A 25864-nucleotide genomic window follows, 5' to 3' on the forward strand; every position below is an offset into this window, starting at 1 on the left:
GGGAGGAGGGGTTTTAACACCCTTAGTAGTAATGAGCTCCGTTTTAAGCAATGAAGTCTCCACTTAACACTAAGATAAATTTCCATTACAAATGAGTTAGCCACTTAGATATCACAAGACCACGCGTGCTTACTGGAATAAAAAGCAAGGGATTTTTGTGGTTATTATTGCCAGTTTAAGACAACCGTCTGATTACACACAATTATATGTCACCCTCTAGCTATTCATTCACAGAAGAGAAAAGATGCTGGAATTTAAGCAGGTCAAAATTAATGCCACGATTGTATTTGATAATTGAAAGTGTCACCTCCATTAGCTCGCCCTGATAACCAGGCTTGAAAAGCCAGCGCCAGGATGTCCAAAATCCTTACCACTATTTACAGAGCGACAGTGATTAATCAACAGGGCAATCCCATATATTCAGAAAGTGAAATAAAAGCTGGCAGAGGGTGAGCCTGGACAAAGCTAAAATGGGGGGATGGAGGGTAAACTCGCAGCTTTGCTGCTGTTTTGGAGAGGAAAACTGCCCCAGGTGATCTGCAGAGCTGCGTACCCCAGCTCAGTGCTGGGACAGAAGCCTTCCGGAGCGACGTTGGCTGGGACCACAGCCTCACCCAAGCAAGGTCCAAACCCGCTGGTTTAGTGCTGCCTTCCAAAGCGGGTTGGCGGCTCTTCACTGGTCTGCACGGGACATGGGCAGTGATAGAGGGAGCTAAGCCATCTCCATTTTATATAACCTTTATGAAGCATCACTTGGTCTTGTCAGTGCCAATAAAGCCCTGTGAAGTGCATGCCAGATAAAATGTAATTTTTAATGGAGTATATTTATTATATTAAATATATTAACAAGGTGCAGATGAATACAAATGACCCCATGGTCAATGCTGTCAATTCACGTTGAGATTTCTTTTGCCTTTGCTGAGCTGAAGGAGTCAGTAACCTCTCAAAGGCCACGCATGGAGTGGAGATGCCTCCTGCCAGCAGCCGTCCTGCCGCTGCCTCTGGTGACTCCACTACAGTGCAATGGCCGCGAGCAAGTCAGCACCGAGATCAGCATCTCCGGAGGTCCCTTATGAAATACCACGCTCCGCTCCTCCAGCCTTTAGAAAGCTCTGGGAACACCAGTGCAGTTCATATTTTATTCTTGGTATAAATTCAGACTAACCCAAGGCACAAGTGAAAAACAATCATCTCCTCTTTTATTCCCTAACTTCACAAATGATGGGAAAATTCACTCAGTATTGGGTTGACACACCCCGGCTCAGCACTGGAGCGGTTACAGGGCCAGCATCAGAGCCAAGAGAGCCCACGGCGTCGATGTGCCGACGTCAAAATCGACTGGTTTAAAGTGGGGGATGGCAGGATGCGGCCCCCGCTGCCTTCCTAAGGTTTGTGTCAAGCTTTGCTCTCAGTTTGAGGAAAATAAGATAAAATGGCCTGCCTGAGGAGCAGGCTGCCGCACTGACATGATCTATTTGCATTAGCTTCAAACAGGAGAAGCTCCCCACCACCCTGTTAGCACTACACTAAAACACGTGGACTCACTGTCAAATGTCTGTGTAAAAACTACATCTCGGGGCAGCACTGAACTCCCCGCTGTGATCCACAGTGCGCCGTGCCTTCCCCTTCTGGGTTAGATTTATCCTTTTTAGTACCTAATTTAGATAAAAAAATCCCCTAAGATTTTTCAGAAAAAGCAGTAAGACCTCTTGTACCAGATCCCCATGTTTCTTTTTTAATGCTTCCTTAAGGGTCTCCATTTTTCTGTCACTTACCATCATCCGGAGTAATTTTGGGCTGTTAGGGAAAGTTCATTGCCGTAATTGCAACCATATTGGTCATTAAAGTTGACAGACAGCTGCTGAAGAAGTCACTTGCTGATTCCTACTACTCAGCAGCTGCCTCTCAGCGTTTGCTAAAATGTGAGCTTGAATTTATGAAATGGAAGCAAATGCATTTTACCTTAAGGACTGATAATTTCGAGGAGGAAAAAGCACGAAGAACTCATCCAGGCCTTTTGTTTGTAAACAACGGTCGGCAGCTCCCTCCCCAGCCAGGGCAGCAGCACTCGCTGCTCCCCGCAGTCCGTAAGGCTGCCTGCCGGCCCTCGCCGGCCCCAAGGAGGGACGCTCCTCGGAGAGACGCTCTCAGAGGGATGCTCCTTGGAGGGATGCTCCTTGGAGGGATGCTCCTCAGGGGCATGCTCTCGGAGAGATGCTCCTCGAGGGATGCTCCTTGGAGGGATGCTCTTGGAGAGATGTTCCTCAGAGGGATGCTCCTCGGAGAGACAGCTCAGCCCTTCAGCCCCTTTCTCCGAGATGATGAGCTAGCACGTCTCACGGGACATTTCTGAGCTCGAGGCCATTCAGCAACGATGGTAAAATGCTGCGCTGAAGGCAGAGAGGCTGGCAAGGATGGCAACAGTCTCACCCGCCCCGCTCTGCGGGAAAGGCAGCCGTGCAGCAGCATCGCCCAGCCCCGCAGAGCCTCCCTGCACTTTGCTGTTCATTTACTGCTGGAAAAACTTCCCCTGCTGCAAAGGCAGAAGGTGCTTTCCGAAGGCTGGAGGCCAGGGGCAAGCCCAGACCCTTCTCCTGCCCAGCTGCATCCCCAGCTTCGCTGGACAGGGGTTATTTCCAGATTTCCACTTGCCCATTCATTGCTGGTGTGATTCGGTAAATAAATATTTCTCACTCATATATTCAGCTTATACAATAAATGCCACACACCACACGTTAGAAAATAAAGACCCACTCAGGAAGGCTTTTTTAACCAGTAAACTTTATTTATATATAACAACAGTACAAAGTGAGTCCTTGGCTTGCAAAATAGGAGTGTTTCGTATTTACAATAGGTACACAATAATATATTAGAATAATAACAAAACCCCCTTTTTTCCTTGGAACATTTTTAAATACTTCAACTTTCTTACATTTTTTCCACAACACTTGTAAAAACAACAAAAAACAGACAACCATCTTAAAAAAAAATATTATACAGAACTCCAGTGTGTCAAGTGTGACGGGGAGGGGAGGAGCCAGGAAGGACACGGTGGAACGGGGACGGACACACACCGATTCCTCACTCCTCCAACACACAAACCCCCTAAAACCGGCACGTGTTTGTTGTGAGGAGGGGGCAGAAGAAATCAGAATCTGTTCCCTGGCTGACAGCTCTACATTCTGTAACGTTTCTGGGGACTCCAGAAATTTTAGTACCTGTACGTTCCCTTCCCCTTGCTGCTTCCCACTTCTCGTCACGGCCCCCAAGGCGCCATGAAGGTCGAAACGCTCGTCGGTAAGGGCAGGACACTGCTGCAGGGTCTGCCGGAGCGGTGACCACACACCAGCTCCGCAGCTCCATCGCTTTGGGCCGGCTCCGCTCGCAGGCGCACCCTTCTGCCGCCCAGCCCCTGCGATGGAAACACCCGATGGAGAAGCTGCTGCATGAACTTCTAAGCTTACTCGAAACAGAGGTATCACAAATTCAACGAAAGGCCTTGCAGGAGATGTCGTCTTTGACGTGGCAGCCTCAGGAGGCCCGGAGAGTTTGGGATACTGCCCGTGCGACCGGAGGGACCCTGCAGGTCTCTTGAGCGCGTTCTTATGCGCTGCGGGAACGTCTGCTTTTTCAGTATTATATTCCACTTTTACAAAGAAAGGAGAGGAACGGGTAACACGGGGGCAAATGGAGATCCGAAAGAACAAGCACACAGACACGGCCGTGCTCACAGCACGGCCAAAACCCCTCCAGCCACGCTGGAGCCGCTCCCGGTGCAACCGCAGCAGCAACGTCGGCACAGACGCCCGGGCGATCGAGGAGCTGCTTCTCCAGCACGGGAGCGGTCGGTCTCTGCCGTGCCGCGCTGGCACGAAGCCTCCCAGGAGGCAAAAATCGGTCCGCAGACTCCCATCCTCTTCCCCTTCAGAACTCATCTGACCGACCTACACCGAAGTTGTACATTCAGGGTTGCTCAGCTGAGCAGATCCTGAATGCCGCCTTCCTCACGCTGCACACGGGCGTCTTCTACTCCGATTATTTCCCCACCGAACGTCTAATTAAACAAAGAAAAAGCCTCCTGTCCAGGCGGGTGCTGGGCGGCCTCGCAGCTGTCACCAGCACTTTGCCTTTGGCCTCCAGCCCTCCGGTTTTGGTGGCCTTGGGTGACGCGGGGCGACGCGGGAGGTTTCACTGAAGACACATTCACGAAACAGACGGGACTGCTCACCTAGCTCTACCTAGTACGCAACTATATACAACGTCGCAGCTCCCTGCGTTACTGGCTTGCGGTTTATGGTACAAACGCAACTCTGAAATAGGATGGCTGAAGCTTTGTGGCATTTTAATGCATCTTTGATGTCAGTTATTTATCCTTCTCTGAACATTTTTTCTTCTCTCCAGGGTACAGTCACTCGAGAGCTTTCCCTGATGTCCCAGCCTACTCAAGTCAGTCTATCTGAGTTTCATTTAGTTTGGCGAGCTGAGTCCCCGGGACAGGTCAGCCCTGACAGCACTCAAACGGGATGGAGAAGAGCCAGCGACAGGCGAGGACGTGGCTGCGCTGCTGCCAGGGAACTGGCTCAAGGCACGGGCTTGGACCGGAGCATCACGGGGACCGTGCTGGGAGCTGCTCTGCCCTGTGCCAACCTGCTGCCCGGGGAATGGGGCGAGGGCAGCGGGCAGGTCGGCTCTCCTCATCCCCACCAGCTGCTCGGGACTTCTGCAAACAAGACGTTGCTTGTAGGTCGTGCCCACCGGAGGAGGGAAGTGCTCCGGTCTCTTCCATGCACACCTAAACGACTCGCACTGAGGCACTCGGAGCCAGCAGCGTGCCCGAACGCAACCTCAGAGCTTCAAGTCTTCCTGCTTTTGTCCTCCATGTGCCCACCTAAATTGCTTCCTACATCACGACATTTTTGGTGAAGTCCAGCGGAAGGCAGGAGACAGAACTCACGTGGGACGGGCTGTTTGGATTTTAAGACAGTGTGTTGAAGGCACTGCTGTGATGAAGGTCTCTCTTGCTGCACTCGCCATCCCCTCTGTGTCACAGCACCGAGACCCTGTGGGAAGGCATCGCCGTGCGGCACGGCCATGTCCAGCCTCCGTCAGGGCTGACCCTCCCCGAGAGGCGCTGCTCGGGATGCTGCCCGCCAGCAGCGAGGCCGCGGTTCTGTTTCTCCATGCTGGTTCCCATGGGGGTCTTCAGGCAGCTGCGGACTGGTCCATGCTGGATCCCACAGGCACTCCAGCACTTTGGCCGTGCTGATCTCTCCTGCCTGCCTTTAAACATAAATTCATCCTTTATGGCAAAGCGTGGACGACTTGACGTCCACCTCCTCTGGGCTTTGGTGGGCTGCAGCGTTGTGATGCTCCACAGCGGGGCTCATGCGGAGACAAGCTTGCCTATAAGCTAGACTCTCGTATATGGGTTTTTAAGAAAGGCTTTCAAGGTGGAGAAGCGTTTGATTAGCACCTTGCTCCCCCTTGGAGTGGGTGCTTTGATAGCTCATAAGCAGAAGATCAAACAGAATTATTTAAGCAGTGACACCAGGCAGAGAGATTCCGGAAAATGACGTCTCCCACTTTGATGTCGAAATACCTGAAACAAAGTGAACTGGAGAATCAAATCACCAACCGGCCTTGCAGGAGGAAGCGGGACGTGAGAGGGACGTGAGATTGTTTCATCTAAGGCAAAGTCACTGTCCCCTCCTGACCAAACTTTGCGTCCAGTTTGCTGCAGGTGTGAAGAAAATGCCGCTCTGAGATCTGAGGCTTCCTCTTCCCAAAGGAGTAACGGAAAAGTCGGATGCAAACGGGGCAATAGATTACAAGCGCTTTGCCCCAAGGGGATATGTTGCTTCATTCCATAGAATTGCCTGTAAAGATCCATAATTCATGTCAACCACCAGAAGCAGGTCCTTGGCAGACCACTCACAGACCCCTCTTCCAGTCAGCACCACGCCGTTCCCCGCGCCATCCTCCTGACGCCTCTCGGGGACGGCAGCAGACACATCGCTGCTGCTTCCCTCGGAAGCCACTCAAAAGCGTAGTAGCTTACCGGTTCGCAAAGTGCTCCTGCCGCTTTCCCTTTCCTCCTCTGCTCAAATTCCTCCCACAGCACAGAAAAGAAACTCAGTCCACCTCTCTCCTTCGTGCTCTGGTGTACTCATGGAACACAGACCCTGTTTTTAGCCAGCTTGGACGCGTTGGATTCTTTAATCCTTGCTCACAAACCAATCCCTCAGGGCTCTGCGGTTCTTTTTCTTTCCCCCCCTCATCTTTACCATCCAGGGTAATCCCAGTTTCTGGGCCCTTCCCCAGGCTCCTGCCAGGGGAGGGGGGGAGGCTGCTAAGGGCAAACCCGCCGAGTGGGGCCGGCAGCCCCCCGTGCCGCACGTGGAGCATCTCGAGCTGGGAGACCTCCCGCGTGCCGCCTCTCCTGCCGCCTGCCCGTGGGGGAACAGGCAGCCAAGCCCACCGGGAACCACGGGCACCAGCATCGCCGGCACCGCTGCAGCACCCACCCCCAGCACTGCCCCACAGACCCCCTGCCAGGGAACCCCAGGGGATGGCCGGGGGGCTCTGCCTCTTCTGAGAAAATACTGGGGAAGGGGGAATGACAAAATGCTTGCTTATGGGGGGCTCCTCACCAGAAGGCAGAGAGCAGGAGGATGAAAATAGGCTTAAAAGTAGTTACACAAAAGCCTCTCAAACGGATGTGAGGAAGGGGACTACGGGGGCCTGACACGGCTGCAGGGCGAGCACACACTCACCAGCACCCAGGTGATGAAAAGCCAGGTCTTTGCTTTGGGCAGTATTCATATTTTGTGTATCCTGCAGAAATAACTATTCAGACTAATATTTAGAAGTGTTTGGAAACCATCCAGAGTGCTTTCTTCGAGTTTCAGAGTACCGTAAGCGTTTGGTGAACAGCCTGAATATGAACACCCAAAACAACGACCACAACTGGAGTACGGCTCTGGCAACCCCTCACCTAGGCTGCATGCCGGGTTGCTCTCAACAGCAGTGCCAGAAACCAGTAAAAAACGAGACCTGGAGGGGTTCCAAACCGGACACTCCGCCACCCCTGTAACGCCCAGCACAGAGCCGGGCAGGCTGGCGGCCGCTGCAGCGACAGCTCCTCCACCAGACTTCAACAGGGCCACCCCGACCCTTTGCTCATTTTCTGTCTTCAAAATCCGATTCAGCGTGCAGGAGAAGGATCCCTGGGAAGGGGACTCTCCTGATAAGGGGCAGCGTGAATCCTGCTCTGCTTCTCAGCCTCCGTTTCTGCCGGCTCTCTCCGTGTCTCCGTAAATCCGAGCCCTCCAGTTACACAGCTCAGGCTGTCGTAAATGTCAAGAAGTTATTGCACAAAGTTGAGCGTTAGTATTTTCTTTCAGAGTGTTAATAGGGCCCAGAGAAACTCACAAAAGTGGATTACCGAAAGAAAGAGGACTTGGCATGGCTTTTACTGAACGGCAATTCAACCAACAAGTTTCCTGAGTATTGCTCTCCGCGCTGCTCCCCTCCCCTGCCGCTGGCTCCCCTTCGGGCTGCGCCTCGAGACCAGGAGCCGGCAGCTCTCCCGGAGCACGGGGAGCCCGCCGTGCCCCTCCTGGGCTCCTCTGCGCAGGGACGGTGCAGGAGGGGGACGGATATGAAAGGGGATTTTCCTTCGACGCCCACTGGCTGCAGACGGAGGTCCCAGCCCGGCACGGCACTGCCCGGGCAGCGCTGAGCAGACGTCGGGAGCTGTTCTCCTGCCACCGCCAAGCTCATGGAGTCAATACTTGTACTTCCATTAGATCTAACCACCCTGTCCTCCCCACTGCAGCCTGCACAAATATCAATATTTATTACAGAGACAAATATTTACAGCGTTCCTCCCCCTCCTGGCACTCTGCAAAGGGACACACGTAAGCTTTGGTGTCTTTGAAAGAAATCACACTCACAAACATTTGCCTGTCACTGGCCACAGGAACACGGCCGTGGGGCCAGCGAGGAGCTGAACGGAACAACGAGACACCGAGACAGAGACACGACAGCAGCGCTGGCTGGCCCGTGGGGTGCTGGTTAAGGTTCTCCCTCGCCTAGAGCAAAGATTTCTTTCCCCTCCCCAGTGGAAACACAAGTCCTGTGCCTGACCCCGGGCAACACCGCGAATGCTGGTAGAGAAACCCGCAGGGAGCCTGGGCTGATCTCCCCTGCAAGCCCGACAGAAAAGCAATAAATAGCTGCTCCTGCTACGCCGAGGCTCTTCAAGTATCGCTCACCGTAAACACTGGGGGGTTCTTGGGTTTTACTGCAAGAAATCAGAGGCAGCTGCCAGGAACCGCCACCAAAACGCACCCGGGGAGGTCCCAGCTCCGCTGTGCCCATCGCAGCGAGGGCCACCGGCCGCTCCTGTGCAAGCCGTACCTGCGGACACCAGCACCGCGCCGGGCATGGCCGCGGGCACCGCACCGGCTGCACTGGCACGATCACGGGCACCACGCAGGCGGCACCGTCACGGCCGCGGGCACCGCACCGGCACAACCACAGGCACAGCAGCGGCACGGCCGCGGGCACCGCGCAGGCGGTACCAGCACGGCCGCGGGCACAGCGCAGGCTGCCAGGCCGCCGCGGTGGCCAGCGAGGCCGAATGGCGGTGGAGAGGGGAAAGCACTTCAAATCAGATCTTTCCTCATTCAACAGCAAATGGGATTTAAAAAAAATATATATATATTGACACTCTATAAATACATAGATAAAGCTGGATTTCAAGACAGGTTGGATGATCGGATGGTTTTGCAATTCAGGTAAAGTTCCTTCTAGTGCCTATAAATTACTCAGCCACTGGACTATTTTCTGGCTAAACTGCTATTTTACTTGTGTAAAAAGGTGTGGTGGTGCAAACTTGTGCTCATATTTTTTTGTAAGATCCCAAGAAGAAGAACATTCCGGTTTTCCAGACTTTCCAATTGGCGTAAGAGTCCGTTCGCAGAACGCCTGAGCCGCGTCCTCGGGAGTCTTTCGAGGACAGGATTCAGAGCTGAACCTTGTGGCCGGGATTGTCTCTGTGGTCTCTGTGATTTTTTTCTCTATTTCTTTTTTTTTTTTTCCTTTTTCTTTCTTTTTTATAAAAAAAACCGCTTTAAATAAAGTTTGAGTTTCTAATATACATCAAACAATTTTCATGCAAAGCAGCAGCCATGGAGACATCCAGACTTTCCAGGTTCCTTCTTTCCAAGTATGCTCGAAAAAATGATCCGTCTTGATCTGACTTTGACTGAGATGCTTTGTCTTTTCCTCTGCCTGCGTTCTCAAGCCGGATCCCGTACGATTTTGAACACAGCCAGTCCTTGGGCCAGTCTCTGCTCCCTCCAGAAGAGCCGGGGTATTTATACGTGTCCAGCGCCTTTCTCGCTTGTTCTCCCGCTTCGCTCCCGAGAGTCCTCGCAGCCCTCTGCCCTCGGCCGCCCGTGAGCACCACAGCCGTTCTTCAGCTCTCGATAGACATGGCACCAATAAGCTGCTCCACCTTGTACGCCAGACGCTGCCTGCGGGCCTGCTCGTCCTGCTCCAAAGCCCCGATGAGCTGGTCCGGGAAAAATAAAAAGGGAGAAAAAAAAAGAACGCAGTCAGCGTGCGAGAGGGGGTGGGAGAGGCGGGCGGGCAGCAAGATGTGAGCAACTCGAAACGTCGATGTGTGAAACTTAAATAACGAAGGGCAAAGCAACGCGACGAGCGCTTTGCCACGCCGCAGCCGGGCTCACGGGTTTGCGGGACTGCTCGGGGCACGCTACCCGCCCAGAGCAACCATTCTCACTCCTATGCCTTGGACTCCACATTTCTTGTCTCATTTAGCATGAAAGTTATGAGATTTTTAAACCCTAATCGGAAGGTAGCTGTGGCATCGTATCACAAATGCATACATGCAATGAAATGACAAAACCCTTCCTTTTAATGGACATAATTGCAAAATAGGTTCTTCTCACACTGAAATGGAGGGGTGGAACAGATGGTGAGAACTTGGTTTCAAGTGATGCATTCATTAAAGGAGCTCACGCTGCCAGGGATTCTTTGCAAACAGGAGCCTGCAACACTGCAACGTGGGATTTGTACCACGCCGTTCCCAAAAGACAGGGATGTTTCTGGGGAGCTTCGCTGGGTCATGGCGATTTCCCACTGCATTTGGGAGTGGGCTGCACTGGGCGTATGCCAAGGCTGAGGAACGCGGTTGCTCCCAGACTATTTCAGCTCTCGATCCCCCGGGAACTACGCTGCAGGCACGGCCAGGACCCGAACCAATTTGTGCATGAACAGAACAGAGCGCGCTACAGTGGTGCGGCATCGAGGATGAGGGAGGAGGAAGGAGCCCCAGGGGATCGCTGCCCGACCCACCGCCGCACGTGCCGCCGGTCAGCGCCCGCCCCGGGGACACCCACCTCCTCGCTGTACTTGCTGACGTAGGAGTAGATCTCGTTGAGCGCGCTCAGCATGTTGAACTCGGCGGCGTGCAGGCGCGACTGCTCGGCGAGGTAGGCGTTCATGTCCTGGTCGCTGATGGCGGGCAGCTTGGCAATGTCCGCGTAATACCTGCAGGAGGGCAGGGCATCAGAAACACGGAGGCTCCGAACGCCCCTCGTCTTCTTGGGATTTAAACTAAGCTCCGGGGGAAAAAGGACATCATTTTGCTTTATGCCTACGTCTAGCAAAATGGGATCCTGGTCTGTAACGAGCTGAAAATAACAGCGCGATGCTCGGCAGGGCTGAGCTGGGCCACCAGCTCGCTGCAAGAGCCACCGCGCTGCGTCACCGGCCACCACGAGCAAAGCTGCTCGGTGCAGGAGGTCGGGCAGGACCAGACGCCCAGGCCAGCCCTGCAGCCCCGCTCACCTCTCCACCCAGCTCTTGTAGCTGGGGATGTCCTTGGCATAGAGCAGCTTGTTGGAGGGGGAGTCCTTGCCCAGGCGGTGCTCCGAGGTGGAGCAGGAATCCATGAAGGTCTGAGCCACAACAGAGAGGCAGGCGTCCGTGATGCTGCCTTTGTGGATATCAAACACGAACTGGGGGTTTTTGATTACGTTCACCCAGAATCGGAGGGGCAGGCTGCAGGGAAATCAAGAAACAAACCAAAACATTACGACACAAATTAGGAATGGACATTTGTGGTGTTTTGGGAATAAAATGGTGGGAAGCAGCAACAGTCGGAGGAGCAGCTGGGCACCAGTTAGCCCAGTCCTGCCCAGGTTGCTTGTGATGGGTCCCGCTGTGCCTGGGCTGGACACTGCTGCCCTGCGCACCCCGGGAGCTGCTCCGGGTCTGATCCTGCACGGGAAGGTGGAGAAGGCGAGGGCCAGGCGGGCGGTGGGCGCCGAGAGCAGGGCTGAGCAGCGTCCGGTGGCACCGGCTGAGCGGCTCCACGAGGAGCCCATTAAACCGAGTTCGTTAGCGCGGGAGCCTGCGGCGCAGGGCTGAGCCCGGGGCAGGGGGGCTGCCACCCCCACGCCAACAGCCGCTGCCCGGCCACGCCGCAGCCCATCGTCTGCGAGCGGTGCAGCAGGCATCAGAGGCTTTGTCCCCAAATCCCGAGGCCTTCGCAATCAAAGAGGAATTATTATTCCTTTTTCCTTTGGCTGTATAGCAGGATCAAAAAACCAGCTGCTGCTTTCTGTTACCTTTCAAGTCTCAGCTCTCTCCATCTCGCTGCACCCAAGGCTTCAGCCTTAACTCTTGCAGTGCCAGCTCCCCCAACCCCCCGTCACCCCAGCTCTCTGTTCCAAGCCCCCGTCTGCTGTGACCCGCTCCAGTGGCACAAGCCACCTCCCGTCTCCTCACCAGAACTCCCTTTCTAGGAATGCTGCAGCCGGCCAAGGTGCTCAGCAGAGCGTTAGTCCAGGGGCCAAGCTTCCACCCTTCTCCCAAGCCCCCCGTGCCCGACAGCAGGACCGGGGCTCCGGATGGTCCAACCGCTCTGGTTGGTTGATTTGCCCATCAAGTGCTTTCTTTTTTATCACTTTAAGAAGTCTCATCTTCTTTTGTGGTTCTAGAGTTTCTATCCTAGTAACTCCTTCTTCTAAGACTGTTAATAAATTGCTTTTAGCTTCCCACAGCGTTAGCGGGGAACCCAGCTTTTGCAGCCGTGATGATTAGAGGCCTTTTAAACCATGAGGGACTCGGGGGGAAAATACAAAGTCTTTGGGGAGCCACCATTTGTTGTGCTTTTTTTTCTTCCTCGCAGAGGCAAGTTTCTAACCCACAGAGCTTTTAATCCTAAAATAACGGCAGAGGCAGAGACGAGAGAGCTCCCATAGTTCGGAGGAGGCTGAACCTGGCTGCAGCCCACGCCGGCTGCGTGCGGGGCTGGCTCCTTCCCCCCTCGCCCCCTCCTCCCGCTGCCCGCAGCGCTGGGGAAGGTGCAGCTCTCGCCGAGCTCTCCCGTCCCAGCACGGGCCGGCGTCCGTGCCGCAGCAGGGTGGCACAGGCAGGGAGCCCGCTTCCCGCTGGCAGACCGGCTCTGCAAGCCCAGGGATTTCCAAAGTCCAGGCGTGCGGGTCTACGGCCCGAGGCCAGCGCCCAGCTTCCACCGGGCAGAGGACTCGTGGTTTAACACAGCACCGGGGCCACGGCTCCGGGGCGCAGCACGAACCGGGATCAAACCCCACCACCACATCTGCACGGGGCACTGGGCAGCAGAGGCGCTGGCTGAAAAGCGTCAGCACAGCTTCGTGGTACATCTCCTGCTTTGGAGCTACGGGATTTGGTTGTCCCCAGCCTTCCCAAAGCGCTCTCCCATCCCTGTTTTTCCCCAGGACACAGGTAATTGCTCAGTACTGAGGTCTGCCCCCGCTTCCACCCCCCTCCGTCGTTCTTACCAATTGCTCTTCCACGTGTGCCTCACATCTGTGTCGTGGATGCCGTGCTTATCTGCCTGCTCATCCAAGAAATCGAACATGTACTTGATGGCCAGGGGGAGCGCGCTGCCGCGGTGCACGGTGCTGAACAGCGTCTCGAACAAGTCGTCCACAAATTTCTGCAGCGTGCCCTAATGGGAGCAGCAACCGAGAAGGTGAAGGGGGGCACGGGCGCACGCCCCGTTAAGCAGCCGTGGAAGGGGGGGACTCCAGGTGGGGTCGCCAGCTCTGCACGGCCCCGCAAAGCGCAGCCACGGGGCCCACGGGAATATGTAAGGTTGGGGTCTTCACGAACGCTGACTGCGCTGCCGGAGGACCCCGGGGGAATGCTCCGGTCTGTAGCTACTCACGGTGCACTTACTCTTTATTTCTAACCTGAAACAATTCCTTTTGCTTTCAAAACTGAATCTGCGTTATCTACAGTGATGAACACACAGCGAAAGGCAGGAAAACTCTCTGGCCAAGGAAACCAGTTAAATACTCACAGCCATTGCTGCCTCTCTCCAACTCTTTGTACCTTAACACCATGCAGAAGCACGAAGTGTCGCAGCAATCACCTCGCAGGGTGAGGATACCCGGGCTGTGTTTCTGCTGCTGCCCCAGAAGCCACCCAACCCCTGGGGCCCAGGAGAGCGTGGCAGGGACAGTCCCCCGGGAGCTGAGCATCATCAGGGACTGCGCAGGACCCCCGGTAAGTGTGTCAGGAGGCACCTCCCAATGCATTCCCCAAGCAAATCCAGCGCATGGCAGTTACCTTTGTAGCTAACAGCCTGGTCAGGTAGATCTCAGACACCATCTTACTGCCCCGGTCTCCTTCCTTTTGGTCTCCGTGGTCGTGGTTTTTGACCAGGTGCCAGACCTTGACGCCGCTCTCCAGGTCGGGGGTGATCATGGGGGCCCGGGAGCGCAGGCTGTCGGGGCTGCCGGTGTAGCGGAAGGTGGAGTCTGAGCGACGGGAAGAGAAGTCGGTCACGCTCAAAGCAAACCCCTTTTTCATTTCCCTGTCTCTTCTCAGTGATGCCACCGTGCTCGCTAACGTCAAAATCATCTGCACTGGCTTTTTCATGGGGTGATGAAACGTTACACCACCCAGGCACCAACAAAATGTGGTGTTTGCCAAAGACAGGTGTTGGTCTTCACTGAACAGAGTCCCTCAGACTCCAGCCTTTCTGTTTTCACACTCAGATGTGCGACTTTTCTGCTCCATTCACACCCTCTACTTCTGTGAACTCAGTAACAGGAGTCCAAGCCAGACACCTCCGTGAGTCACAGCCCGGGCACCACCTCCCGCAGCACCGGCGTCCCAATATCAGCATTTTGTAAATAACTACAAGCTGCCCGGCACAAAGCGCGGAAGAAAACTGTTGTTCTTGAGCCTTTCATCAGAGCAACACGGGCTCGAGCTGAGCACCGACGGCGGAGCCCGAGGCCAGCCCTGCAGCCCAGCCGTGCCACCCGCCCTGCTGTCCCCACGTCCGTCCTCCTGCCCAGCAGGGAAAGCCGAGCAGACAAAGGTTTTTCACTTAATTGCTGGGAAACCACGGAGGGATGTGAGATATGTTTGACTTCCCAAAGAATGAGCCTCCCTGGATGCCATCCACCGCGTCTCCAAGCCAAGACACCGGGCTGAGTGGCACAACCACGCGTTGCTGGGTTCTATTTCCTCCCAAAATGTCTTTGTTCTCTGGGAACCTCCTGGATTTTCTCCAGCGCAGCCTCCAATTCGCAGCTCACCCTCCTCATCGAGAGGAAGGGGATCAACCATAAATCAGCCGAGGGAAATACGCAACCATTACCAAACTAGCTAGATTCTCATCCCTGCTTAAGGCTTAGATAAATGAGTACTCCAACTGATATAATTAAGGAGACAGACAGGGGGACAGCTAGGGAAGCACTAGTAATTCTATTTTTAAACATAGCTCTGTACTGATATAGAATGGGGAAAGTAAATAAGTATCTCATTTAAATTCTACCTGCACAATTAAAAATATTAATTTTAACATGAGCAATGCTAGTTCACATTGGTAGTTTGCAAAAGCTTTTCCATCTGACACAGATCAAGGAGCACTGTGTGACCCAGCCTCGGTTTTTCCATCCCCTGAAGCGTGAGAAGCTCTGGGCGCTCGGGTGGACTACAGCTTGCAGGGAGAAATCCCTTTTCTCCTGGCTTTTGCCTAAAGACTTTCCTGTGGACGGCTCCTCAGAACCCTTGCTCGAGAAAAAACCCATTATTTCGGAAGCTATAAACAAAAGGAGGAGACGGGATTGTCAGGAGACCTCTCGTTTGTAAAACACTCTGTAAAATGAAAGATAATGAAAGATCAGCACACTAGAGATTTGCCACCGCTGCCTTTTCTGGAAGTATATTATTACTATTATTGTGGATTTAGTGCTATAAATGCACACCTGGCACCTCGCAGACTCATTTGCTCAGGCTGCAGCGTCTCCAGGGACCCTCCGTGAAGTGCCGACCCCGCTATTATGCAAATCCTGAACTCCCCGGCGTGCACATCCCAGCACACCGAGCTACGATTGCCGCTACCCATTTTTGACCCATTAGCTAAGAATTCAGGATCCTCCACTTAGAGAAGAAACAGGTGAAGGAATGAGGCTTTTCCCTCGTGCAGCCCCGCTTGCGTGCAAGGGACACAGCGCTGCCTCCCCGCAGCACCCAGCCCCTCCAAGCCAAAAGCCTTCCCGGGGCTTTTCCAAGATGACATTTCCAAAGGCTGCTCCTGCTGCGCTCGCCCTTTCCTTTTCCCTGCTCTCAGCTTCTCTGGACTTCTTTCCGTTGTGCTCACAGGTGGAAAAGCCTTTGCAGAACACCAGTAGCCAAGGACATTTTTCTGTTTGGCCCATTAAGGTACTTTGATTTTGGCCAACACGGTGTGGTTGTCTGGGGGAAGGTGCTGCTTTTTCCCCACCCAGTTCCCTTAAGGTGCTGCCCCCCTGCAACACAGGCAGCTTCAACGCCAGCCCCAGCAAGACACACTCTCCAGTAAAGCTGCAAGCTCCAGGCTGGCTCCAAAACGTGCAGCGCAGCAGCAGCAATGCCCAGTCGCTACCCGTGAGCCATCGCGTCCCAGCCCCTAACTCTGCTTCTTACCGTATCGACTAATAGATGTCCGGGATATACTGGCAGAGGCAGGAATATTGTAGGAGGAGGTCTGCTTGGGAACGAGAGCCACAACCGAGCGGTCTGATACCTGGGGAGGCAAAGGAGAGAAGGTCAGCGAGATCCACTGTCCGCACTGCTCATCCAGCAAGTGCCGGTAACGTAACTCATATCATAGAATCTCAGGCTGGTTTGGGTTAGGAGGGACCGTATAGGCCATCTCTGCCACCCTCCTGCCCTGGGCAGGGACCCCTTCCACCAGCCCGGGGTGCTCCCAGCCCCGTCCAGCCTGGCCTTGGACCCTGCCGGGGAGGGGGCAGCCACAGCTCCTCGGGGCAGCCTGGGCTGGGGTCTCACCACCCTCACAGCAAAGAACTTCTTTCTTCTGTCTAACCTAAACCTACCCCCGGTCAGTCTAAAGCCATCACCCCTGGTCCCATCACTCCATGCCCCTGTAAAAAGCCCCTCTCCAGCTCTCTTGCAGGCCCCTCAGATACTGGCAGGCTGCTCCAAGGTCTCCCCAGAGCCTGCTCTTCTCCAGGCTGAGTCCCCGGGGCCCAATCCTGCGGCCAGCCCTCGCAGAGACGCGCTCCCGCTCCGGCTGAGCCCCGCGCCGGGTCGGCAGCAGCTCTACAGCAAGGGACTGAAGGAAAGGAGTGATAAATCAAAAGACATACTGAAGATGTTTTTGGTCGTTCTGATTTAATATTACGCTTTAGACAATAAAAATGAGAATCTCAAGAATTGTTGTGATCCAATTAAAGTAACAATGCAGAGGGAATAAAATGGCTATAATAACGTTACGGACCATAAAACATTCCTATTAAACCATTTTTTATTTTAGCAATTTTTAGGAACTTTAAAAGTTTGATTTACAGCTGAGCAAGTCAGGAAGCCATCTTTCAGGGTATTAAATTGTCAGTCCCTCTGCTGCATCAGAGAAAGAATTAAACACAGGGAAGTCAAACTATAAATGAACATTAGCGCTAACAAGATTTTGTTATAGCAGATTTTAGTAGCCATGTTTAATTTTATCCTCCCTATAAATCTAGTAGTCACTAGACGTTCTTTAACTTATTTTCCTTAATTAAGAATCTGCAGGAATGAGCCTGAGTGTCTTTTAATTTTGAACTCGTGGCCCACGGTGCAGCACGGCAGGGGAGCAGAGAGCGGAGTCACCGCATCTCGCAGGCGGACGGACCCGCCGGGGCCCAGCCAACAAATCATTTAGAGGAGCCGCACAAAAGAAGCACCTCTTCACGCCAGAGAAATTGCTTTTGGGCTAAGTCCTCCCTTATTTGCCAGGAGTCCTGCGAGGGACTCGGTCCTGTCCCTGCTTCCAGAGGGAAGCAGCTGGGTTTTGCTGCCCCAGCATCTCCCGGCTCTGTCGGCAGAAGGGGTGTTTGTCTGACGCCTGCTGCCACGGGGTGACCTGCACACAGCAATCTTCGCTGCCTTCAAGGCTTTGGGTTCCATTCAGATGAAAGGTTTCACGTAAACGCGAGTTATTCTTATTGCCAGTGATAGTGGAAATAATAGTCACTTGTGTTTCACAGTACAAAAGTGAGATATTGCTATGCAAAACACTTCAAACACCTCTGTTATTTGCTCTTCTACTCCTGCCTCACTTCATCCAATTTATTAAGTCAATGGAAGAAACGATCAGTGGTGATAATGTTTTCTTGGGCTGTTATGAGCTGCCACTTCAGTTCAATCTCAGCAGGGAGGACCCTGAGCGCGCCAGCAGCCCCGGGTGCTATGGCAGAGGCAGCAGCTCCCCGACCGCCGTGCCGGGATCCGCTTCCACCAGGGCTGTGGTGAACTGGGAGAAAGGCATCAAAAATTCCACACACACACAGAGCACTCCCACTCTCTACATTTTGGGTCGAATGGCTCTTGTCAGTTAGAAAATACCAACGCGCAAATTAGCATCAGATGCAACACACATTGCTTTCCCATCGCGCCCTGCTGTTGCCTCACTCCCATAAAACCCCAGAGACGCCTGCGAAGCTGGCTGGCTGTTTTACAACTTTATAAATATTCTGATTCTTCTACAAGCTGGAAACATGCTGCACAAAACACCCGAAAAAAGAAAAATAAAACCTGGAGCTGGGACAGCAGCAGCGCAGAAGCCCAGACAGTAACACTGTGTCTGCACGGGCTGCTGAGGACGCAGTGAGGATGCTGGCTCCACCTCCCCGCCACCCTCGGCTCCTGGGTCTCATTTTCCACACAAATCTTCCCTCTCTGATTCTAATTTTTCATTTAAAATAGTTTTCTAGTCTCTTGGCCCTTCCAGACTTCCAGTGGCTGACAGGTATTCATGCTCTGCTGCCTCGGAGTTAACCCTGCATGAGCCACTGTAAATCATTTGATATTAAATTCAGTGTTTCATTTTTCTTGAGCAAAGCCATGCGGGGTGAGACTCTCCCATGGAGTTTAATAGGCATGAAACCAAAACGATACTACACAAATGTAATACAATTCCTTCAACTCAGTTTAAAAGCTCCAGAGAATTTAACAAAGAATTTTACCTATTTAACCTACACATCTACTTTTCTAAATGAAGAAATAAGCAGCAGGCATACAGTTCTCCCTGTAGTTCTATAAAGTGGTTCAAAATATGACAGAAAGATGAATATTTCTTTTTAAACCCAACCTGGCTTTTGCATGCGAAGACTTCCCATGAAAAAGACATTTTATCAGTTGATGCAGATACATATCGTATTCTTATCATCCTAAGCGAGTAGAAAACAAATGTAATAGTGTCAAAATCCAGCAGCCAAGCGTGGAGCTGAGAAACTCATTTAATTAATTAAATATTAAGTACCTGCCCCCCGCCGAGCCTCCCAGCCCGGCGCGGAGCAGGGGAGCCCGGCGTGGTCCCGGCAGGAGCCCAGGAGCCGGGGCAGGGCTGCGAGGAGCAGCCGGGCTCTGGGCCGGCTTCGGCGCGCGCTCCCAGGCCACAGCCCCTCTCCGAACACCACAAAACGCCCGGTGTTACCCGACGGAAACACGGGCTGTGCCCCTCCAATTACTGCGCGCAGTCCAGAGATCGCTTTGCCTTCAGAGCGGCAGGTCAGAGTAGGTGCCATCGGACCAAGAATAAAGTCAAGACAGCTCTGAATAAAAGGCAGAGAGCGCTTTACAAAGCCAGCTCTTATTTTTCCTAGAAATTCAGAAATCGTCTTCACTAGTCCTCCAGAAGCTGGAGAAATCCAGAATTCATTTTTACGGCTTGAACCACACCTGCTTTGTGTGCAGCACTCACATTAAAATGGTGAGACAGCAGCGCTTGAAGCTCCGATGGTTTTATACCCTCTCCTAAGCCGTCCCTTTGCCCACGTGTTTGTTTTACTGTGTAGTCCTGGAGCACCTGTGTTTTTGATACCTAATAAAAACATTTATTACTCAACCAGAAAAAAAACAAACCTGGTAGGGATAAAAAAAATATAATGTATTGCTGTTTTTGGCAGAAGCCCTGGCTTGACCAGATTTCTGTTGCAGTGCAGAGAACCTGGCTTCTTTGCACGGCTGGAACAGCTCTGCCGAGCGGCGCAGGGCTCGGGCAGCGCGGGGGGGACGCGTGCCATCGCTACCTGTCTGGATGTCTGGCAGCAAACTTCTGCTTTGTTCCACAGCCACCTGACAGCCAAACGGCAGGGACAGCTGCGGCATCTTGAGGGCTGCAAGGATTCTGTTTATTTTAAGGGTGAACTTGTGGCTCTGATTTTCCCACAGGCACTAAAATGAAAGGACTCCCTCCCCTCGCGCCCGACACACACCAGACAAACACGGATTTCGCTTCTGACTTCCTTAAGATGATTTTCAAAGATCAAGGCATAATCAAGTCTCACTGCTTCCCTGCATGTTGCTTAATCCCTTGCAACTGTCACGTAAAACAGATTTTAGAAACAATGGAATGCATCTGCACAACTCCTCTGACATTCTGCAGTAATCTGTGTTTAAATCCTTCGGGCTGCTTGGCAAAGTCGACCCTCGAGGTGCTTTTTTACATGCACTTTGCATATTTATGCCATTCGCTCTGCCTCGCTCCTTGATTACATGGCTCCTGTCAATACTGGCTCGTATTCAACTTCCACAGCGTGAGTCACGCTGATGGACTTGAGATGGTGTATAAACAGGGAAAGATGCCAGATTAAATACTAAACACTTCTGTGGAGGCAGTGACGGACAGCAGTAGGTTACGGGTCCCAATTAACGCAGTTATCCTCTGCTGCAGGCAGGCTTTGAGTAAAAGCCTTTGATTCTCTTTAACCAAACCTTCCTCCGCTCCGTCTTTACCTCTCGTACCACTTTTCACACACCGTAAGAGGCCCTTTCCAACAGACACAAGCCTCTCCAGGGCAGCCTGGGCTGGCGCATGCACGCTGCAAAAGCTAAAGGGCAACAAATTCTGAGGTCACTTGGCCCACCCTGGCCAACGCGCAGCAGAGCACCTTCTCTGTCGAGCTTCGTGTTATATGACCTTCGTGGCAAAAGTCCTGGTACTTGGCTTGGAAGACTAGGTCTGGGACTTAGGAGGTTTGATGCCACTCTGTCAAGAAGTTGCCCCTGATATCCACCCTCTCTTGACGTGGCCTCATCCCGTACCTCCCCACAGCACTCCCTCGACCCTCTCATATGACAGCATTTGAACCATTTGCTCGGTTTCCCTGCTTCACTCCTTGCGCGATGCTCAAGCGTCAACACGTCGGAAGATCACAAGTATGAGAGCCGAGCTGCTGCTGCAGCCTGGTGCTTTGGATCAGATCATCTGAGATCATCTGCAGAGCTCTGAAGGAAGGCAGAGACTCCTCTTCTTCCCCTGCTGCACTCCTGGTTGTCTCAGACCCCCACATGAAGACCCAAGCCCCGTGGGCCATCCCTCCCCCGGCCCCCGTCTCCAGCAGCGACAGCTCAGCCCTCTCCACCGCTCCCTCTATCTCACTACCATGCTGGCGGTTTTAATTTAGCCAATTTTCACCTCTGCTAGTTTCTTTCAGATCCACGTCAAGGTTGCTTTCCTGTCTAATGCAGAAGCACATTGAACCCGTCTGGTTTATCACACCACTGTGACCTCCCTGTCTGTCTTCGTAGATGAGATTACTGCGGAATTAAAATTCTGTTTTTCTTTTCTTGCCTCCTGGCAGCTTTCTGGGAGCTGTCTGCTGGGGCTGCTTTCTTACCTGATAGTGCATCAAGGTGTTCAAGCGCTTCCAATCTCCTTCAATCTTGGTGGTGATGTCTTCATCCTGCAGGACCACACGCGCTATCCGGCCCTGCCGCCACTCTGCGGGAGAGGCAGACGCGACAGTCAGCGAGGGAAAAGGCACTACCAAGCTCCATCCATTTCTGGCTCAGGCAACCACTGGGCAGAGGAGCCTGCAGAAACGCCCAGCTGCCAGGAAACGGCACCCAGAGAAAGCTACCTCCTGCTCTTAAATCTTACACCTGCAAGGCAGGTCACAGCGACAGCTTTCACGCAGCCAAGCGCAGCACTTCCCCTCCCACGCAGCGGGTTCTGCGGTCTTCAGCTCAACCGAGGTGCAGCACCTTCCCAGCCCTCTGCCCCCCACCCCTCGGCCTCCAGTAAGGTACACAAGCTTGAGGAGAAGCTCTGCTCAGCACTGTTGACAGAGTCATTTGCTCTGTGGTCAACGGACAATTAGGTGATACCACAGAGTTCGAAACCTGTCCGGCAGGAGCAGTGCCCAAGCCTTCTAGGGGCACAAACGGCTGTGACCTTGTGCAGCCTGAGCTCCAGCTTTCAAGCTCTGCAAAACACACGGAGAATCACTGATAACAACAACCTCTCTGATCCTCCCCTTCCTACGAGGCAGGGAGGCTCCTACCCAAGTCCATGTCAACAGCTCTTGGTCTTTGAGAATACGGGACGTTTTTGTATACTGCATCGAGGATCTTCTCTTTGACTTGAGTGATGGTATCACAGTTCAGCACCTTCACGGGGATCTCGGGACTGTTCTCATTATCCGGGTTCACACAGTTTAGGATCTGGAAGGGAAGGAGAACCATACCAGGCTCTAAAGGGCTTCAGACAAGCATCTAGGAGAACTGTAACCACATCTGTCACAACAACCCTTTCTCATAAAAAACCACTACAGCCCTATTTGCCTCATTGCTGTTGCATCTACTGTATCTTCATAACAATTATTATGATAGGAGCCCCTGATGTCCGTTTTCATTTGCTGGAGGGAGGGCAATGCTCAATGCATGGGGAGATACAACGTTCCCCTCAAACTCTGCCTTTCAAAACCTTAGCTCAGGCTATTCGTACCTGCAGATCAGGGACACACCTGACTTGGGCACGTGTCTACCAGCACAAGGCTTTATTGCACTGGCAACATTTGTGCTTCACAGTAGCGTCCTAATCACCGGCCTACAGGTCAGAACAGCTCATGTCCAAGTGCGGAGGACAGAAGCGATTCAACGGCAGCTTCTACAGCCATCACTCACCAGAGTCTTGTACTCAATTTGCTGCCGGATCAGCTTGTCCTCGCTGAGGGAGTAACGGGCTTCTCCCGTGATGGCATCAATCGGACCTTTCTCCATCTGTTGCTTGATGGCACAGTAGAGCATGAAGAGCGGCTCTCCAGCACATTCCTACACAACGAGATGGACAGCAGAACTAACACCGAGGTGAAGGTGCATCTCCTCCAGGGCCACTGGCCTGCAGACAGGTTTTGCACAGGATTCATCTCAGCAGAGGCACAGTCCCACTGACTCTGCCTTTTGCACACGTGCAGTCCAGCTCAGCCCCCAGCAGCTCCTGGAGAGCCAGAACCCTGAGCTCTGTTGCTCACTGGGTATGTTGCCTTTGGCTTGGTAAACCTCTACTGAATCTAGATGGCTGTAAAAAAGGAATTTGAGATCTTGATCTTATTGTTGGCTGCCATCGAGCAAATCCTGTGGGGCTTCCAAAACCACAAATAAAGTTAAAAAATATGGAAACCCAGGCACGGAGATGTGACTGAGAATTTCTCCAAAGTGCTCACGAGGTGCAACTGAAACTCCGTTACACGAGAAGGGCACCAGGCGATCTGAGGGTTGGACGGGGCTGAGCCCCAGGCGTAGGCATCTCCGAGGAAATTTCCACCTCCCCTGCCTTGTTACTACATCTTTTGACTCGGAATCTGAGTTTCAAGCCCAGATTCACCGTGGGGGTGGCTGGTGGGTGAGACAGCAAGACAGCAATGGCATCTCCGCTCCATCCCTCCTTACCTTGAGGAACTTGTGGAGAAGGAAGGCAAACCAGTTCGTCAGCATCTTCTCAGCCACCGACTCGGTCCTAGGGAAGCCAGGAGGAGACGCACATCACATATAAAACCAAACCACGTACCAGAGGCCCCAAAGCTCCCCGCTGGCAGCACCCAGCTGCACCCTGGCACAGCTCAGAGCCAGGGCTGGGGCTCTGGAGCAGGCAGACAGCGGGACGCCTGGCTGACAGCCCGTCAGAGCCCTGATGGGGCTGGTGACAGGGAGCCCAGTGACACTCGGCAACACTCGGCTCCTTGCACATGGTGCAAATTACAGCCTGGCGCAGTAAATCGCTGGGATTTGCAGCGGTGTCTGGCAGTCAGGGACAGCGAAGTGACAATGGCAGGGAAATTGCAGCTTTCTCCCCAGTCCCACCCAGCGTCCTCTCTCCACATTGTGCCCAAGATTATCTCTAATTTTAATACAATGGCTCCTAATCATAGCTTTTAACGCCGGCTCTGCAGGACCAGGAGACTTTCCTTAAAGCACCACAGCTCCTTCTCCGGGGACAGGATGGCTGCACTGGTGGCAGGGGGTCTCGCAGCCCCAGCCCAGCCGTGCGGGCAGGGCTGCCGGGCTCTCTGCACCCGGGCTTTGCCATTGCCACCAGCCTCCCCCTCGTGCCGCATGCGACACCAGGATCTGGTCCACGTTCCAGCAAGCTCTGAGCGGTGGGTCCAATACCTCGCCCGCGGCAGCACCCTTTCCTCCAGGGACCATGCCTCCCTGCACCTTCACCGTGAGCCTGCAGCAGGGCAGCAGCCTCGCTGGCTCTGGGCATCTCTCTGTGCCCGTGCCGTTCCTCCCAACTGCCTCTTCCATCACCGTGCCACCAACCTGCCCAGGGGATGCCCAACGGGCACGGCCATGCCCCGAGCCTCTGCCCGCGCCCTGACCCGGAGCACCATTTTCCCCATTCTGCCCCATCTGCTCCGCTGCCTTGAATCCAGGACTGCCCCTTGGTGTGTATTCATACAGCATCCCACGTGCTGGAAAACTCTGGCATTTAATGAAAAACACACGCTACAGAAGCAACAGGGTTTGATCACAAAGTCAAGCAGATCAAGTTTAAACGGGAGCCACAGATCACAGAATGTTCAGGGTTGGAAGGGACCCCTGGGGATCACCCAGCCCAACCCCCTGCCCAAGCAGCGTCACCCAGAGCAGGCTGCACAGCACTGCGTCCAGGCGGGGCTGGAATATCTCCAGAGAAGGAGACTCCACAGATATCAGCAAACAAAAAACTGACGCCAGTCGGCAAACGGACCTGGGGTCACATTATCCATCATCCCTTCGGATCGCAGCATCTGCCAGGAATTTGTGAAAATGCCTGCAGATCCCCAAAGAATTTAAGCCTGAATTGATTAAGTGCCTAAAAAAATCATCCTACAAATGGACACACACAGTGTTCTCCTGTTTAAAATATTTCAGTCACCCAGTTAAGGAGGAGCAGCACTAGCACACTGCCGAGCCAGGGAAAATGGAGTCAGTGACACAAGCTAAAGAACAGGTGAAAAAACTCAGAAAATGCGACATTCAGGACTTCAGAGTGAATATTAATTTAATAAACTACTTTGTTTAATAGAATATTAAATTAAGAATTGGCAAGCCTCCTGTTTAGCCCTACCAGTGAAATAACGCTGTGCCCTGTACCTGCTGGCTGCTCACAGCCTGACGCTGGCACCCTGCTCTGGCACTGCACAAATAACGGGAAGACGGAGCGACAGAGAAGTTGGGGCGCATCGTGTGGGAGAGGGGTATCGGATACTCCTGCGCCCAGCCGTGCCCTTTGACTTCTTTATCAGAAATACAAGATCTGCTGAATGGAACAGCAAAAAGAAACACCTCGGAGCATCTCTGTCAAATCCCATTTCTTCTCACCTTCAGGCACCGCTTCTCGCTCTCATCTCGACACAGCCTGATGCTGTGAGATATCTGCAGCGCATCAGCCCTGAGAACGGCCAACAACTACGTTACTCATCAGGGAAAGGGGCTGCTCATAACCTTCCTCGCTGCCGGGTGCCGCGGGAGCACCGATGGCTCCCTGCCTGCTGCGTACGCCTTCCCCGGCCTCTGAAACGGAATCGGGGCCGGAGGGCTGCGTCAGGAAGCCATCCCTCCAACGCGCCTGCCACCACGGAGCCCGGCCCCTCTGCCTCTGCCGCGGGGCTGCTATCGGAAACGCTGCTACAGATCTGCCTCTCAAAATCAAAAGTAAGCTCCTGAAGCTCAACACGGCGGGGGAGAAGCCCTAGACTTGGAGAAAACCCTTCTCGTATCGACCACATAACGAGGGCAAAGCACGATCCAGAGATGGCTTTCAAAGGAGCCTGACGCCAGCCAGCAGCGCCTTGGTTGCTCCTCCGACCTGCTGAGGCACCGGCAATAAACCAAAACTAAACAAAAAAGAGCTGAGAGAACCCAAAAAATAAATATGTATTTTATTAATTTTCCCTGCTATATCTAGGTCTCCGAACTGCTGTGTGCTGCTCCCTGTGCCAGGAACCAGAGCAGCTACGTGATTTAATGGCAGCTTTTTTGCTGTCTCCCATGAGGAGCGGTTGTGGAAGAG

At 53.3% G+C, this 25864-nt stretch overlaps 1 protein-coding gene across 6 annotated transcripts in view; it reads right to left on the bottom strand.

Annotated features, from left to right (window-relative positions):
• Positions 1-2762: 2762 nt before the first annotated feature.
• PLXNA2 (plexin A2) overlaps positions 2763-25864 on the bottom strand; it is a 347075-nt gene continuing 323973 nt past the window's right edge. For all 6 annotated transcript variants that reach the window (XM_075443255.1, XM_075443256.1, XM_075443254.1 and 3 more), the window contains exons 23-32: positions 23257-23323; positions 22492-22638; positions 21870-22029; positions 21204-21307; positions 16006-16105; positions 13654-13844; positions 12861-13030; positions 10882-11094; positions 10431-10581; positions 2763-9580 (exon numbers count right to left, since the gene is read on the bottom strand). In XM_075443255.1, the coding sequence (XP_075299370.1) occupies positions 9485-9580; positions 10431-10581; positions 10882-11094; positions 12861-13030; positions 13654-13844; positions 16006-16105; positions 21204-21307; positions 21870-22029; positions 22492-22638; positions 23257-23323 (1399 nt within the window). In that variant the 3' untranslated portion in view covers positions 2763-9484. The remainder of the gene's footprint in view (positions 9581-10430; positions 10582-10881; positions 11095-12860; positions 13031-13653; positions 13845-16005; positions 16106-21203; positions 21308-21869; positions 22030-22491; positions 22639-23256; positions 23324-25864) is intronic.

This window comes from Opisthocomus hoazin, chromosome 25 (assembly GCF_030867145.1).
Source record: "Opisthocomus hoazin isolate bOpiHoa1 chromosome 25, bOpiHoa1.hap1, whole genome shotgun sequence".
Lineage (NCBI taxonomy): Eukaryota > Metazoa > Chordata > Aves > Opisthocomiformes > Opisthocomidae > Opisthocomus > Opisthocomus hoazin.